At 42.4% G+C, this 17,074-nt stretch overlaps 1 protein-coding gene across 4 annotated transcripts in view; it reads right to left on the bottom strand.

Moving 5' to 3' along the window:
• Positions 1-1,739: 1,739 nt before the first annotated feature.
• cbfa2t3 (CBFA2/RUNX1 partner transcriptional co-repressor 3) overlaps positions 1,740-17,074 on the bottom strand; it is a 48,499-nt gene continuing 33,164 nt past the window's right edge. For 2 of the 4 annotated variants that reach the window (XM_061670129.1, XM_061670132.1), the window contains exons 6-12: positions 15,005-15,288; positions 13,588-13,673; positions 12,264-12,543; positions 11,945-12,013; positions 11,299-11,352; positions 8,843-9,033; positions 1,740-6,488 (exon numbers count right to left, since the gene is read on the bottom strand). In XM_061670129.1, the coding sequence (XP_061526113.1) occupies positions 6,111-6,488; positions 8,843-9,033; positions 11,299-11,352; positions 11,945-12,013; positions 12,264-12,543; positions 13,588-13,673; positions 15,005-15,288 (1,342 nt within the window). In that variant the 3' untranslated portion in view covers positions 1,740-6,110. The remainder of the gene's footprint in view (positions 6,489-8,842; positions 9,034-11,298; positions 11,353-11,944; positions 12,014-12,263; positions 12,544-13,587; positions 13,674-15,004; positions 15,289-17,074) is intronic. The other 2 variants (XM_061670130.1, XM_061670131.1) reach the window with 2 other exon arrangements.

The following is a 17,074-nucleotide window of genomic DNA, read 5'->3' as shown; positions in this document are numbered from 1 at the left end:
ATGCCTTTGTTACATCTTGGCTGAATTATTGGAATGCACTTTACTTTGGAGTCAGCCAGTTCTCCCTCACACGTCTCCAGTTGGCTCAAAATACTGCAGCTCGCCTCCTAACTATCACATAGGAGGGAGCAAATAGGCCCAATTCTGTCCTCCCTTCACTGTTTTCCTGTGGATTTTCGAGTAAATTTTAAGATTTTTATTTGATTTAGCTGGGGAGCTGATAGCAAGAGAGGCAGCGGAAGACAGGTGTTAAAAACCCAGGGGTGTGTCGAAGAGGACTGAGGACCAGACAGGACCACACACAGCTTGACTCTAGTGTACAATTTTGACGCATAAAATGGGTTTAAAATCATATATTAATATAAAATACTCCTAACATTGTATTCTTTACTCATAGATCAAGCGTATAGAATGACTGTTTAAACTTTAGTCTTGGCAAATCAATTGCTTATGGTTCAATCACATTTTATGCTGCTTGGGGTTTCAAATCAGGACAAACAGTTCTCAAAGTCTTGCAGCTGCACTGGTAAAGTTAACACACTGACACAGACATCAAGGCATACATTGGGAATATTTCTGCAGAGTTTGTGAAATATCAAAACATTTTATCTTCAGTTAAAAACAACTGAATGGAAGTTTATGGGTTCCAGGACTCTCAAACGGCAGTGGGTGGCGCCTTGCGTGCATGTTTGAATATTAAGCAAATAGTTCGTTGCTGTATTTGCATTCCATCATCGATCGTTGTTTTGGCTGCTGTCAGTTCAAACGACGAAAAGGACTCTTTGATGACTGTAAACCAAGATTTCAAGTGGACCTGCTAATTCATTTAGGGTCCAGTAGGCGTCTTCTAGTGGTTGTCTCGAACAACAGGGCCGCAGGGAAGAATGTAGCTTATCAAGCTCTGGGTTGACTCCACTGTGACACCCTCAGGTTGTGGGGAGCTTGTCCGCTACATGAACCTAACCATGAACTTAAAACCAAGGTACGTACGTTTGACACCCCTGCCTTGAGATACGAGTTTAATTTGTTCTGTGACCATGCACTTATTTCAAAACACTCATATCTCTGTTTTAGTCCATTACATTCCCCCGAACCCCCTCCCCCCCCCCCTGCTTTTTGTGTGTGTGTGTGGGGGAGTGGGGGGGGGGGGGGGGTTCGCGTGTTCAGCTATACTCACCATTGGCTCATTGCCATTGTATGCTTGTGATTTTGAAGTGTAGCTGTCCATGTTTTCAGTAGTTTAATTGTCGATGTTTTCTGTACTGATTATCCTCACTAGGGTCATAGGTGAGCTGGTCTCTTTAAGAGAAGAATTGGCACACTGCACGGGAGAATTATACACTCAGCATTCATTTGTACACTTACAATCTGTTGGAATTCAGATAAGAAGTAAGAAACACTGCCTCAGGGTATAATAGGTGTAATTAAATAAAACAGTATCCAGTTTGTGTGATAACTCTAAACTGTCAATATCAATTTTATATTAACATGGTTTAAGCAAACCACCTAGGAGACTGGTGCTGCGTTGGTGCATATTTTGAACTATAAATAATTGAAAAGGTTTCAGAGGAGAATCATTCAGTTCTATAAGTTTAACTATTACACTTTGTGAGTGATTAATAAATATATTTTTAGGAGGATAAAATAAAAAGGCATGCATGTCTTTCATTTCATATTTTAATTACACAGTTACATTGTTCAACACAGACAATAACCTGAATTAGAATGTTTTACAGCGTCACACATCCAACAGAGCGAACAGTTAAAGAGCGGTATTAGCAACAGGGAGGAAAGCATGCAAGAAATAAATACAAATCAGAATTGAATTCCTCTGGCACAGTTTACTTCATCTAAAAACAGCAACAGGAACTTGAGGAGAGAGAAATAAAACAAAGATTTTCTGCTTTTCATACAACCTTTCCTACAGAAAAAATATTTTTAATGTCATAGTGTATTGCACAATACAGTATAGAACGCTTTCAGACACCCTCGTTTTCAGTTCATGTAAAGGTAAAAACGGGACCATCCTGAGCCATGACTTTTTTGGGGGGTACAAGTGCTGTATCAGACTTTTACCACATTAGCCTTCAACTTTAGCTATTCAGCAGTGCCTGTGTCACAGGAAGGATGCTTCATCACTTCAGATGAGCCTTGAAACCTCATTGGTTACGATTACTGTTCCAGGTATAGGATGCTACAGTAGATATGGCAACCTGCTAAAATGTGTCTTTTCTTCATGTTTTTTTCCCATATGCAGTCCACTGTTAAATCTTGACTGATGTAGAGAGCCTTGAAAAGTATTAACAACAACAGAGCCCATTTATTATCACAGAGTGTAGAGAAAATAATATGACAAATCTCATTGTTTGATGGTACATGTTGGACACACCCTCGTGAACGTCACAACAAAAGTACAGTTTTCTCTTCAGGTCTTCTTGCTTCATGTGAATCCATCTTCACACCCCATGTCAACCTCCTAAGCTCTTTGTTAATGTTAAAAAAAAAAACATTGCCTTAAGTACAATGGAAGCAAATAACTTTTGGTTGTATTTTGGTCATTTATAAGTGGTCTGTTCAGTTTGGTTTCTTTCTTTGAGGGCTTCTGTGCAGACAAGGGTGCCCAGCTAACAATGTTTGAAAGGAGTTGCCACCATAATACTGCTTTGATGCTGATATTGTTTCCTAACACAGCACATAACACAGAAACTGTCGCTACATATTGCGAATCTCTCCACCAGTCGTCTGCCTGGGATCTTTGATTAAAGCTCGGAGGGTTTCAAGTACAGAGACGTGGGAAAAAAAGTATTGTATAAAACCCCACTCTATTCACACTGGAACACATGCTCACCATTCTTTAGTTTCATCTCTGCAAGGCTTTGCTACTGCTAGAAAATACAAACAGTCGGCTTTCCAAAGGAGATGCTTCTACCGTTGTCACAGGAACACAATTTAGAATGTCCATTGAACATTTTAAACTCAACTGGCGCAATGTGGGCTCCTGTTGTCTGACTGTTTGCATCTCAGACACTTTGGTTAACTGTAGTGAAGCTCTAGCCTTATCCTATCTGGTTTGTCATCACAACAATAGGTCAAAGCCACTTATGGCAATGCAGAGTACTTTGGTCTGCGCTTTTATTGGTTTTGGATGACAAATGGCTTGTCATGGTTAATGCTGTGTTCATGGATATGTTTGGTTGTTGTTTCACTAACAAGTCACAAATGAGCGTCTGATGGACACAATTACAGTGGCAAGGCCTTTCAATACCCAAAGAGGCAATCAATTCAGAGGTGTGAATGTCTTCTTCCATGTCTGCACTCAGCCCATCTTTTCAAAGTCCAGGTGAAGCTCTCCTGGTGATTAGCTGTATGGTCACAGGAGGTAGCAAGTGAAGAGTGCTATGGCGCCATAAAGGTCAACAAGGAGGCCATTCTGTTTTAAATACAAAAATGCTACACATGGATGCAGGGTAAGTTTGCATCTTATTTGCACCATAAGCACCAGATCATCTTTAAATAATGTAATCATTCACTATAGCCATATGTTTGGAATTTTAAAAGTCTTTATCAGACCAAATTTGCTTAAATGTGGCCATACGGTCCCTTTTCCACTCAGCAAAACGCCAAGGCTGTTAATCAACCAAGGAAATGCTCAAAAGCTGTGTGGAAAAAGGCAATAAGACCCTCAACTCTGACACTGTTTTTTCCTCAAATCGTTACAATTGCAAACAATGATCAAAAGCGAGATCTAAAACATGAGAGCCAAATTAACCCCTGATGGTCGCTTTCATCTGAATACTGCCTAATTTGTCAATCCTACTTTGAAAGTTTTTACTGCAGATGGAGGTTACAATCATACCTAAACAGTGATGAAGAGAAATGCTCACAGAGGAACTATTGTAAATTAACAATAATATTTCATAGGACTCAATTGAAACAAAACCAGCCTAAATTTGGTATGAACTATATGAATTTAGTCTCCCTCCTGCGGGACTTACCAGACCCTTGTGTCAGGGAAGTTTGTTACACGGAAAATATTCATTCATAATTCATGAGAATGAACGACTATCACATCTCTTGACAACATAATAGAATAACCTCAGTTAGTTCATTAAAGCCTAATTCGCGTAGTCATGGAAGTCATGCAGTTCATGCACACTTGATCTGTCAGAATGCTCTTTCCCGTATGTCTACTCCACTGAAGAAAAGTGTTTTAATTATCATTTAAAAAAAGAAAGAAAAGAAAAGCAATTGATACATTGAAACAAATGTACTGTGAGAAAATCATATTCTGGACATTAAACTTTAAAGTTTTCTGTTATTTGGCAAACACATTTTTGGACCTCTTTAAATACTATGTACATTCACATTAAGTTACTGATGTTACTTTAAATATATTTATATGTATCTATATCATATGACACCCTATGGGCAGTTGCTGAGGTTCCATTCAGTAGCTGAATTCTCTTCATATTGCACCTCCGTCCTCTCACTGTCTTACAATGCGAGCAATACAAAATATTCTACAAGAGGGGTTTCATCTCATTAATATAGATACAACAAATCAAACAATGAGTACAATGTGGGGCTTCCTATCATAGACAAGCGTCCTTGCTCAGACCCCACTGCTCAGTCCCAATGACGAGGAAAATGAAAGGTAACAAAACAAAGCAAAACAGGTCAATTTCTGGATATACACAAGGTCATGTGTACAAGAGCAACAAGAAGACTATTGAAAAATGTAAAGAGGAACAATATCTACAAGCAGGTTTGATCCCTTTCACGCGGTGTCCTGCTCTGATGTTAAGTCCAAAGCAGGCTGAGTGGGTGTGGCAGACTAGAGTCAAGTAGTCACACCAGTGTAGGGGATGTGGGATGAAGGGAGGTAGAAAAAGAGGAGAGTGCACTGCCCTTCTCTTGGCTCTGTTCATCGTGCTTTGGAAAAGGTGTGTGAATTTAAAGGTAAATATCACCTCAGTGTTGGAGATTTAAAAAAACATACACATACAAAGCCTGCATGTTTCTGCTGTATGCAATTGCTCCTCCAAGCTTGAGGTTTTTGGTAGCTACATTGACGTTTATGTAACTTCATCTCCATCGAGTCTGAGTAGTTTTTCTCTTCCTTTTTTTTCCCACTCTCAAACAAATCTCATTGGGGTGAGGCCTCGGTCCATTTCACCAAGTCATTCACAGCATTGTCCATATGTTCACTAGTCTTGGCCATCACTGAAGGATTGCTGAAGTCTTGTCCACAGTGCAGAAGGCAGCTACACAGCAGAGCCTGACTCATTCTGTGCAGCCTGGGTCTCACTCTCTTTCTCTCATGGGCAGCCTTATCTGCTGAGGAGGTGATGTTGCTTTGTGTTTGGTTATGAGTGCTTCTCCTTATCGCTTACTCACTTTGGCAGTGTAATACAAAGGTTTGGATCATGTTATTTTTCATCTTTGAATTCATTTGGGTTCACAATGTTTTCGAGAGGTGAGTCCGGCGTAGATTTTTCTTGGCTCGCTAGCAAGGTAGTTAGCAGTTTAAAACTCATTTAGTTTAATGTCATTATGATGGTTATCAATGTTCTCTTATTTAGAATATTTGGACTTTTCTTTGTTTTCCATTAAAGCCAGAAATAAATGTTTCATAAATACTAAATTGTGTTTCTCAGGATTAGCATCCCAGGTTTTCCCCTTTGCTCATCCTATTAAAAAAAAAATAGAATCCTTATCCTTAGCTTGTTAGCGTTTGGACACTGGAGAAGAACAGGACTGTTAGTGCACATAACAGGTCTAGGTGCTCTCATTGGGGCTAAATTATTAGGAAATTGAAGTGCTAATTTGTCTTTTAATCCCCTGTGTCTTAACATAGCCCTTCAGAGCACATGTTAGTCAAGTCACCAGGTCTCAGCAAGCAATATGAGATGTTACTGTCACTTATCATTGTGCTTTATAACAGTTACACTACACTGAATCCCAAAGCCAGAAACTTAAAAAAAAGGAACAAGGGCTAAACTGTGGGAGGGGGGAAGGGGTCAATGTGAGAGAAAGATTCCTCAGTTTGGTTTTCTGTGGAGAGTGGCCACTGTCATAACAGGGGACAGGTAAAGGTCAAGGATCCGATGTCAGCGAGAGGTGGCATCAAGTAGGGCGGGTGTGGCTGGAGTGGTGGAGCGAGAGGCACTACTCGAACTGCTCTCCTTGGGGCTGGCCGACATGCTCCCGCTGCCACTGCCCGCCCCAGCTGCAATACCGCTCTGGCCCACAAGCGACAGTGGACCCGGAGGGGTGCTCTCTGAGTGGGTGGGGGGTGCGCTGGACGCTGAGGACGAGGAGGGGGTGCCAAGGGGTACGCTGCTGCCCCCTGGCAGGCCCTGGAGGCCTTGACCACAGACATGGTGGTGCCTCTCCCAGTCTTTGTGTTGGCAGAATGAGCCGCAGTAGCGAGCTGTGTTGCAGCCGCTGCACGTTTCGCTGGCTTTCCTCCCGCAGTTCCAGCAACTCTGGTGAGACAGTGGGAAAACAGACGGTTGATAAAAATAAGTCTCTTTTTGTCTCCAAGACCATGACACATTTATGTGTTTATTTGTAACTTGATTGATGGCTTTCCTGCTAAATCTATTCACGTCGTGGATCCATTTTAAGTCTGCTCTGGTTTGAGTCACCAGCAGGTGGTGGTCATCTGCTCTGGAATGGCCTCAGTCTGGCACCCTGCTCCTACCATCTGGGTCTGTCTGCCATTATTATACAAACAACTGCACTGCTTCTGCAGCGATGATGGCACCATGGCGGTGCTACTAACCAAGAGCCAAGAGCTGTTAGCTAAATGTGGCAGTAAAACCACAGTCAGAAGATGATAAAAACAGTATGTGAACTGCTGATGGTAATATTGTAGCGTTCAAGAAAACTGGAAGCCAGCCTCTTCACGCTTATGATCCAAGGAATTTAATTGTCATACCAACACACATTTACACATGATCTGGCATGAAATATGATACCCGAGGTCCCAGATTAGCCCAAATAATCCCATTATGAGGTCAGTTCTTAAAGAATTCCATCCATCCATCCATTTTCTGAGCTGCTTATCCTCACAAGGGTCGCGGGAGTGCTGGAGCCTATCCCAGCTATAATCGGGAAGGAGGCGGGGTACACCCTGAACTGGTTGCCAGCCAATCGCAGGGCACATACAAACAAACATCCATTCGCACTCACATTCACATTTACGGGCAATTTAGAGACTTCAATTAACCTACCATGCATGTTTATAGGATGTGGGAGGAAACCAGAGTGCCCGGACCCCGGTCCTCAGAACAGTGAGGCAGATGCTCTAACCAGTCGCCCACCGTGCCACGGTCTTAAAGAATTCAAGTAAAAAAAATTAAATAAAAAATAACTTTGCAGTACAGTGGTACCTTGATTTAAGAATTTTATTTGTGCTGTGACCAAACGACTATGGGAGAACCTGAAGGGCGAATATGAAAAGTTATGTCTTCCATCCCACAAGAGTTCCTTGTGAAATCAATTAAGGCGCGGGAGTGCTGGAGCCAATCCCAGCTATCATCGGGCAGGAGGCGGGGTACACCCTGAACTGGTTGCCAGCCAATCGCAGGGCACATATAAACAAACAACCATTCGCACTCACATTCACACCTACGGGTAATTTAGAGTCTTCAATTAACCTACAATGCATGTTTTTGGGATGTGGGAGGAAACCATGCAAACTCCACACAGGCGGGGGTCGGGGATTAAACCCCAGATCTCAGAACTGTGAGGCAGACGCTCTAACCAGTCGTCCACTGTGCCGCCTGTATGAAACATATTAAAACATAATAAAAGAGAATATAAAGAAATTGTATAAAGTGTAATTACTGTTAGTTGGGACAAGCCAGAAGTCAAAAGACAAATGTGAGCCTGAGCTGTGTGCCTGTAAAAGGGGCTTGGTGTGTCACAGTCTGCCATGACAGCAAATCTGTCAGCCAATCACTGTCTGCCAGGACAGTCAATCACAGTCTTTCAACCACAGTCAGCAGTACTCTTCTATTTAAGTCTTTGTTGACGCTATCATTGTCAGAGTGTTTGACAGCCATCCATGCAAGATGCTACAACGGTACCCCGTGAATCCACTTGTTTTCTGCCCATGACCGCGAGTATTGCCAAAGAGAGTTTGCCTGTTCCTGTCTGCCCAGCCTTCTGTCTCCGGCCACGGGTTCTGCCTTAGCAGGTTTGTGTCCCGGCCCCCGTGGCTGTTGGAGATTCTACTACAAAGACAACAAAGTGTGAGTTTCCCTGTCCTGCTCTCTTGAATTGGGAATAAAGACAGCAATGACGTGTGAGCATTCTTGACCTGCTATCTGTGGATTACGGAGCATTACATCACTTGGGCCCAAGACAAATTCCCATTCTTCAAGGCCTCACCCTCTAAACTGTGACGTTGAATGCTCTGGAACTATGAAGTGACCTGCCTGTCAAAGTCATTTCCAACTATTTTGATGGGTCAGTGGGCTGCATTTTGGGCCCGACACCACAACCGCCTTATGCTATAGTCATTGACATAAGGAACCTACAGCAGCTACCTGTGAGTGTTCTCATTTTGTATTTGTGGGTTGACTGTTCGAACTGTTTAATAAACAGTTGAAAGTACATTATAGACTGTTGCTCTATTTTTTCCTCCACTTCATTTGAGTAGCGGCGCATCTGATGCTCACTTATAGTCCAAATCTTAGCTTGCAACACAAAGCAACATTTTGACCACGCGACGGTTCATAACTTGAAAAACCCGTATGCTGGGGCATTTGTGTTCCTATTCTGGAAAGCAACAGCAGGCAAAATTGAAAGTGTTGTTGTCTGTGATACTCACTTCACTGGAGTCCTCCTGCTGGTTGATGACAGTTAGTGCATCCTCAGAGGCTTGCCTCTTGGCCTCAGCCAGGGCCCTCTCCATTTTTGAGCGTTCTGCTGAAATCATCTCATGAGCCTTCCTCTCAGCATCTGACACAGCCTTCTGCAGCTCTGACATCGCCTGTCGCTTCACTTCATTCACGGCTTCCTCTGAGAAGGAAATGGAGAGAGAAAGGGACGTGTTAGTGCCTCTGCCTGCCCCACCATCATTTATTGAAGCTCTATAAGCTGCTTTTTGTCATATCTTGGCTAACAGATGCACGCCATCCAAGATTTAAAAGTTTATGCCAGAAATGGGAAACATCCAGACAGCCAGTGATGAATTCCAACACAATCTGGACTCAGAGCGGAGAACAGCAGATGCCTCCAAAGTTTTGTCACCAGCTTGGCTGTTCAGGCGCCATCATGGGGATTCCCTTTCTGCCTGATTGTCCTTCTGTCATCTGGATGGTTCAGTAACAAATCCTCAGGCACTAAGCAACCTGAATAAACTCCCGTGTGTTGGGAAGGCTTATCTTCACTACAATGCTCGTACACTGTAGATTTGTTTGTTGGATTTTGAGCACTTCGAGGAAATATTGAACAACAAAGAGGATAGTGTGTTTTTGCACGTGTCAGTTACAATATCTGGACAAAAGCATGAATACCCATGGGAGAAAATTTGGATGGTTCTATGCTTCCAATGTAACGCAACAGTTTAGGGAATGTCCTTTTTGTATAATAGAGTACTGGTTTTCTCATAATGTCTGGATCAGACTAAAGGAGAATTTGGTCTCTCACAATGTCACTATGTCAGACTTCTGCCATAAACTCCTGCTGTATCTCGATCGGACACTGGCAACACTACACGACATATATTACAATATCACTGTATCCCATCTTTTACGATCATTAAGATAATCTTGCAAAACCAAACAGTTCGGGGAGGCGGGACAGGAAAATTTGTCAATGCTTCCAGATATAACCAATACAATAGCAGCAACAACCATAATGGAGGAAGATGCGCTAGTTTTGATTGCGACAATGTTTCCTGGTTGAAAAAAAAAAAAAAGAATGAAAAGAAGAAAAACGTGTGCGGTTTTGTCCATAGATGCTCTGGAGAGGACGGTTTGGGCTGCCAATTCTTCAAGTAGGGCTTGAGGTAATGTTCACATAGTTTTAATACCGCTAGCAAGGAGGCAACCTAACATTATGTAGCTAGTTAGAGGTAGCACAAATGTTTGCATGAAAACATAATGCCGATATTCTATCGATTCATCCTCTTTTTCTTCGCCATGGTGGGTACAAATAAATGTTGACAACGGCGACCAAGGGAGGTGAGGCGCCGTTGCAAGACACAATCCTATTGCTCGACATCAAGGTCCTATGTTGCAAGGTTGTCGTTGATATGTTTCAGTACATAAAAGATATCGAAAAAATAAAAACATGCTAGACTTCTCATTTTGGCATCGTAGGGCTTCTTTGACACCAATTTGTTGATCATGGATGTCACACTATAAAGAGGTTTTGTCGTTCCAGACAAAATATGCCAGGCTTGGTGTGGACAATCAGGCTAATAACGGGGCCAGAATCTTATCTTAATCTGATCCAGGTATGTATAAAGCGTTTACTCTTTGGAGTATATGGAAATAGGTCGCAAAAACACATGTCATTGATTAATACACCAATCTGCTCTGAGCTACTGTAATTACAAGATTTTAATTCCTCCAACATGTCACATATTTTAGCTATTAAAGATTCCTACTCCACCATCTGTGGATATGCCAAGAAGACACAACAGACACACAAAAACGCTCTTCATTTACATCCATACCACAAAGATTGTTTAGTTGTTATCAACACTGCTATCTTTTCTAGTGCCTCCAGACAAGAAGGACAAGCAGTTGCTTCTCCACACAGCTCCACTCCACATATACTATTCACGGTAACACAAAGTCAGACACATCTCAGTGCTATGCCTGATCGGAACGTTACCTTCTTCCTCCACTTCATTTCTCCTCCTATTTCCTTTTCCTTTCACTTCTGCCCCTCTTTATTCTCTCCCCTCAAGCATTATCTGCATCATCACAAGCTCAATTATCAGGCCTAATGCATGCACCACCAAGATAAGTTTGCAAATTTAATTAATTCTTATCAAGGAGAGTGTACAGCAGATGCAATTAGCACTTCATGTAAAAAACAGGGGCAGCAATAGTAACGTTATAATTCCACAGGGATTTGCCAAGTCTTTTCACAGACCAGATCCTTTTTTTTTTGTCCCAAAATCACAGCAGTCTTTCAAGCCGAACTCAATCAGAGAAAACAGTACGTGTCTGGTTTTAATTAAAAGGGAGAGGGGCAGACTACCTGGCTGCACACACTCACACACAAACACACTGTGAAGGTAAAATGCTGAGAATGAGATATGTTACTCACCCTGCTTGTTTTGGAGGTGCTTTAGTGCTGGGGAAAGCGGGATGCTTGTAGTACCTGTATGAAAAACAACTGCAGTTAAAATAGCTTTTTCTCCCGGTGAAAATGCAGCGCAATAATTGAACATGCAGTGCAGGAAAAAGAAGGATGTGCAATACTGCGTCCTTCTGGAGAGATTATCTATGACTATGTGCAGATTGGTATTTTATTTATATTTATAAATATTGATGTGGGGACTGTGAATGCAACTACATTTTTTTTCAGATTAATGTTATGAACTTCCGATCTTTTTGGGCCCCTAGAGTCATTTTAAACTGTTCTGTGCTGCTGTGGTGTGCCTCGGGCCAGGTGACTGCATTTCCACGGTATCTTAACTGCAGTGGCCTTTCATAGTGGTTACAGATAGAGGGCATGACAGAAGTGACTTTTTGTGTTCTTATTGGCTAGTGGCCAGAGAAGTTATTTTGACAATGTAAAGCAAAATAATGTATGTTTGGTGGAAACGGGGCTTTAGTGAATAAGGATGAGGTGGTGACCAGTAATTGTGAAATGTATGATCGTTTCTGTTTTGGTTGTGAGTACAAGGCATTTGTTAGCATGAGGTCAGAATAGAGATATTGTGAGAAAGAGGTGTGGATGTGTTTTTTACCAGCTTTTCTCCAGACGTCTTCTGGCAAGTATCCCGATGGAGGTCTGTGTAGAAAGTCTCTGTGGATCTCTGAAACACACATATAGACCCAATCAATAATGTGCACACACATCGTGCGTATCCTCTACATTTGTCCATATAGTGTATGTGTGTTGAATAATTATAAAATACAGTACAAGAGTCAGGATTACCTCACACTATACGCTGAGTTAAATTTTCTTTCTATGCTTAATGTCAGTCCCTTGCCAGCATCTTCAAATGGGCCCTACCTTGCTAAAAGTGTTTTGCTGTGCCAAACATCCCGTGTGTGTTTGTCTACCTGTCTGTCTGCCTGTCTGCCTTTCAGCAACGGAGGAAGCTCCTTTGGGCAGTGTCTCACTGCTGCTAGCTGTGTTGGAGGAGGAGTTGTGATGAGGAGTAGGAGGAAGAGGAGGAGGAAGGCAGTGCTGTCCGTTGCTCCCACCTTTTTTCATCTCCTCCACGTCGCTGTAGCGCCGTATCCAATGATTCATCTCCTCCCGATCCGCCTCCTGGCAGCGTCGCAGCACGGTCAGAGAGCGGCGCGTTTTCTCCACCATGTCCATGATACAGTTCAGGAGCTGATGGGAACACAAATGGGAATATATAGATCCACTTTCATAATGAATAATAGCACCTTTAATAGGAAACTGTTATACTGAAACAAGGCGGCACGGTGAACAACTGAACAACAATTTGAGCAAATTCCACAAAGGCATGATTGGGTGAGTTTGGTGTGGAAGAACATGCACAGAATTCAGACCTTAACCCCATCAAACAAATTTGTAATGACCTTACAACAGAGACTGATTAATGACTCAATGGCTGAATGAAAATTTCAAAATGCTGGAGAAAATCACAGTAGAGTGAAAGGTGTAATCACTGCTAAAAAGAAACAACTCAATATTTCCGTTCATTTTCCAGTTCTGGTTGATGTAATGGTCTGTTGTTCAACACCGTGCACAAGCTAATTTACGAGTTTCGTTCTGTTATTGGCCATGTGCTAGTTAGCGGATTAGAATTTGTAAGCGTGTTGCAGTAATATTGTAACAGCTGGGCTGCAGATGAAAAGGTTGATCCGATTTCTTCCACCCTTCTGCTTGATTTGCTGCCAACTCCACAGATTTTCTTTTAGTTCTATTTTTCCTCACATTGTCGTGTCACTTTTACGCACACTACCAGTTTTGCCACCCTTGTGTATGCCACTAAATGGGTTTAACATATTCGACATTCACCCCTTCACTTTATCCACATTCAAATTTTTTCTCTGTTGCTCATTCCCTTGCTCGGTCTACGCCGCTGTTCGTCGCTCTCTGCCCATCCCTCCCCTCTCTGTCAGCTATATTTATTTCAGTGAAGTGTTTCTAATTTGGCAGGGGTCCAGGCCTGGCCGGTTCTCTCCATGACTGCAGCTCTTGTCTCAGCTGCTCTGCCCAGCTGGAGCTGCTCTCTGCTGGGTCCCGAGCTCCATCTGGGGCCCTATTTCTTTGCGTGAGTGTGTGCTGTATGTGTCTCTGGTCTGTGTGTGCAATAATGTCTTCCAGAAGTTAAGTGTTATCAAACTATACCCATGAGAACGGTGCATTGTGTTTGACATGAAAGACGGTGACCACACTGATACCTACATTATCAAGGTGCTTCCATTCCTCTGCCCACTCTCGATCTGTTAGACGGTGGTCAATCACCTCCTCTTGGCGGGCTCCGTGGACTGCTGTGACAGAAAGACAGGTCACATAAAAAAACATTTTTAGTATGTCTATTGAACAACAGTCAGTCACTGGGAATCAAGCAAAATGTTGAACAAATATGATCAGACGTGGTAAGGACAAATGTATTGAGGCCCCTGCCCATGCCTACAGAAACTGGAGGAGCTGAAAGAAAGATTTTTCCTCAACAAACTCCTCTCACCAGTACAACACCTTTATGTACCTTGCTTTGTGCCCCGGGGCACAGAAATGCTGGAATAGAAAATGTCCACGGTGCTTTGAGCCAGTCCTGAATAATACATTAAATTAGATGGATGTTTGATCATGTTCATTCTGCATCTACTATATCTGCATGCAGGGTGATTCTGGGATTAGAGGTTTAGGAGTGCTGGGATTCATATTATTATAATATTATCACCTGTACAACTAACTTCTCTCAATCCAATTCAAACAGAGGACAGTGGTACAGTCTGACCACCTGAATCATTTCCTACAGCTAGAAAAAACACGTCAGCTAATGCCTACAAAACAACATTAACAGTGACTTATGATTAAATGCAGTAGAAATGAGGTCTGGTAATGATAATAGTGTATTGGTATTCAGTGGCTGAAGTTAAAAAATGTGCTACAATATCCTGGTTTAAACCGGGTATTTATGCCATATCACTGGAAGACAGCATATTGCTCTGTGTAGGTAGAGAACACTTGGGGAGAGGTGGGTGAAACCATTTTTAAGGCAATGGCGGGTGCTGTCATTACAACCAAGTACTGTGGTTTTACACTCGTCTAGGTTTTTTCAAAATGAAATGCATTTTTTTTTGTTTTTGAGTCGCTCAAATTTGAGGGGTGCTGGGATTCAATTTGGGGGTGGCACCGTGCACACTCCCCCCCACCTCCCTCCCAAAAAAATAAAAAAAATTGGCTAGAAACGCCAATGTCTACATGTGTCGATCAGCTAATTAATCATGACTAAGGAACAAACCCTCCAAAAATAGCACTCTGAGTCATCTTATCTCAGTACCTCCATATTGGCACGTAATTTCCAGTACGGTATAATAGGCTTGTAACTATTTTGGGGGACAGTTTGGCTGAGAATGCATCGCTTTCTTTTTGGGCTAAGCAGAAGGTAGGCATGTATAGTTGCCACAGTTGTAGCACATGGGTATGTAAGGCTGCGGGCTTTATATAGCCACACGGCCACAAGGATTAACACAGTGGACTGACAACTGGTCATTGTTCCTGACACAGACCCCACTTTCGTATGTCCCCTTAGTATTTGTCTTTATAATGTGGACTCAAGTGTGGTCTGGTCATGAATGAATCGCAGGTATTCTACCTGTCTGTCGGTGTCTGTCTCGGCTGTCTCTGTGTTCATTATGTCTGTAAGCGTCTCTGTATTGGTGTGCCAGCGCCATGTCCTCCAAGCGGTAGTGCTGTGGGCCCATTTGAGGATTTTGTGGGTGGGGCAGGCCATTAGGAGGGTGTGTGGGAAGGCCATTGGGAGGTGGGTGGGCAGGTATCCCTGTGCTGGGGCTGAAGCGCTGACTGGGGCTAATGGTGCAGGGCCTTTTAGCAAGGTGTTCGGGGTGCAAGCCATCTCTCTCTGAGGAGTCTTTGGTCCTGGGAAGGTTACAGAAACATGAAAAGATTAAACTTAAAATATGCATCAATGTTGATCCTTAGGCAAACAAATGAATACTGGTTAAAAGAAAAACAATTCCTCAGACCAATTTTTGTATATGCAGTTGGTACACCCATTCTAGAAGCTTGTTGTGAACCCACATGAGTGTTTATATTGTTGAAGAAATTGCAGTGTGAATTGGAAGTATTGATTATTTACTGTACATTATTGAAAACACTTCAGGGTTAATGAAACACAAAAAGAACTGAAGTGAGTGTGCATATATAAAATCCTGCAGTGTTTTTACAGCTGTCAAATTGAAGTGTGGAATGAAAAGATGTATTAGTGCTGACAACAAAACGGGATTCTTTGTTTGCTTTCCAATATGTAATTGCACTGCACAGACTGACAAAATTTCTTGAGCAACGTTTTCATCACGTCAGAAAATGTTGGAATTTGAAAGCAAAGGGGAAAAAAAACAATAACTGGATTTGGCTCCTCCGAGTGATAATAGGTACGTATGTCAATTCTAGCTACACATCTTATTCTAAATGGAGAAACATGGCCCAGCAGAGACTAGAATGTCATTGCAGGGAGATAAAAAGGAAACACATATCATTTGACTATTAAATCACAGACTATAGCATTAGGTACACCAAACTAATGAGATCCTGTACTGTACGTGTTATCTCTAAATTGTTCCGTTTTGATTGACACGACTCAATTTGTGAATTTAGAGCACATCCAAATGTATCACAATGATATATTCTATTGTTACATTATCGCCTCTCTGACAACTGAGCATTATTATCTTTGCAAAGGCAGAGAAACATTTCTTTATTTCATTAAACTGTGAATGTCAGGCTAATATGTTAGTTTTTAATTTATGCTTATTGAAAGACACTCTGGGTAAGATCTCACTTAGATGACCAAAAATGGTCAACGCAACAAAACAATTGTCAAAAAGATTAAACACACCTTTAGTGGAGCTAATAAGAAATGGGCCTGCACACATTGACATCCTGCAGGCATTACACTCCAATTCATCCATCAAGTTACAAATTCCAATTGCTACAAGTGATGTTATTTATCAATGATTGCAGCTGCTTCTACGCCGAGGCGCCGGCAAACGTGAACTCTCTGAAGACTGTAAATTCGACAACTCCCACATGGTGTGCATGCACACACACGCACACACGTGTATTCCTGTGGAGAGCTGCTTGTTGTTCAGTTACACCAAGACAGCGCCGCTCCAGAGCTCTAGCACAGCTGTATGCCATATGTATCAAACAAAGCCAAGTCAAAGCATACACCATGCGTCTCAAGTGTTTAATCTGAATATCCCTCGGCCTGCTCTAAGATTGCAACTATTCCTCATGCTCCCAGCCATCTTCATCTTAGGCTACAATATGGACTAAATAAAGTGAGTGTGACAGATGTCCTGAGACACTGTGTATGAGTTCTTTAAGTGTGTGTGTGTGTGTGTGTGTGAGTGAGGCTGTGTTTTCCAGCCATCTGGTCAGTTTAAATGGGAGTGTTGATCATAATCTTTTTAGCTAGGTGGCACGAGCCAGGCATTCAGATGGAAATCAGTCTTCATCGTAAGGGACTCAAAGGCCAACGAATGCATCCCGGGCTTCATGTAGTAGATGTGCATTACTATCAGTGTGCTGGTTATCCGCGTGTATTTTGAGCATGCCGGCAATACTTGTGCACATCCTCGGCTCTGGCAACTGACAAATCATATGAACAGCTGGCACAGCGAAGGCCCTGCCGTTGCCTGAA

This window comes from Phycodurus eques, chromosome 2 (genome assembly GCF_024500275.1).
Source record: "Phycodurus eques isolate BA_2022a chromosome 2, UOR_Pequ_1.1, whole genome shotgun sequence".
Classification (NCBI taxonomy): Eukaryota; Metazoa; Chordata; class Actinopteri; order Syngnathiformes; family Syngnathidae; genus Phycodurus; species Phycodurus eques.
This window is presented reverse-complemented; position numbering and strand designations above follow the sequence as displayed.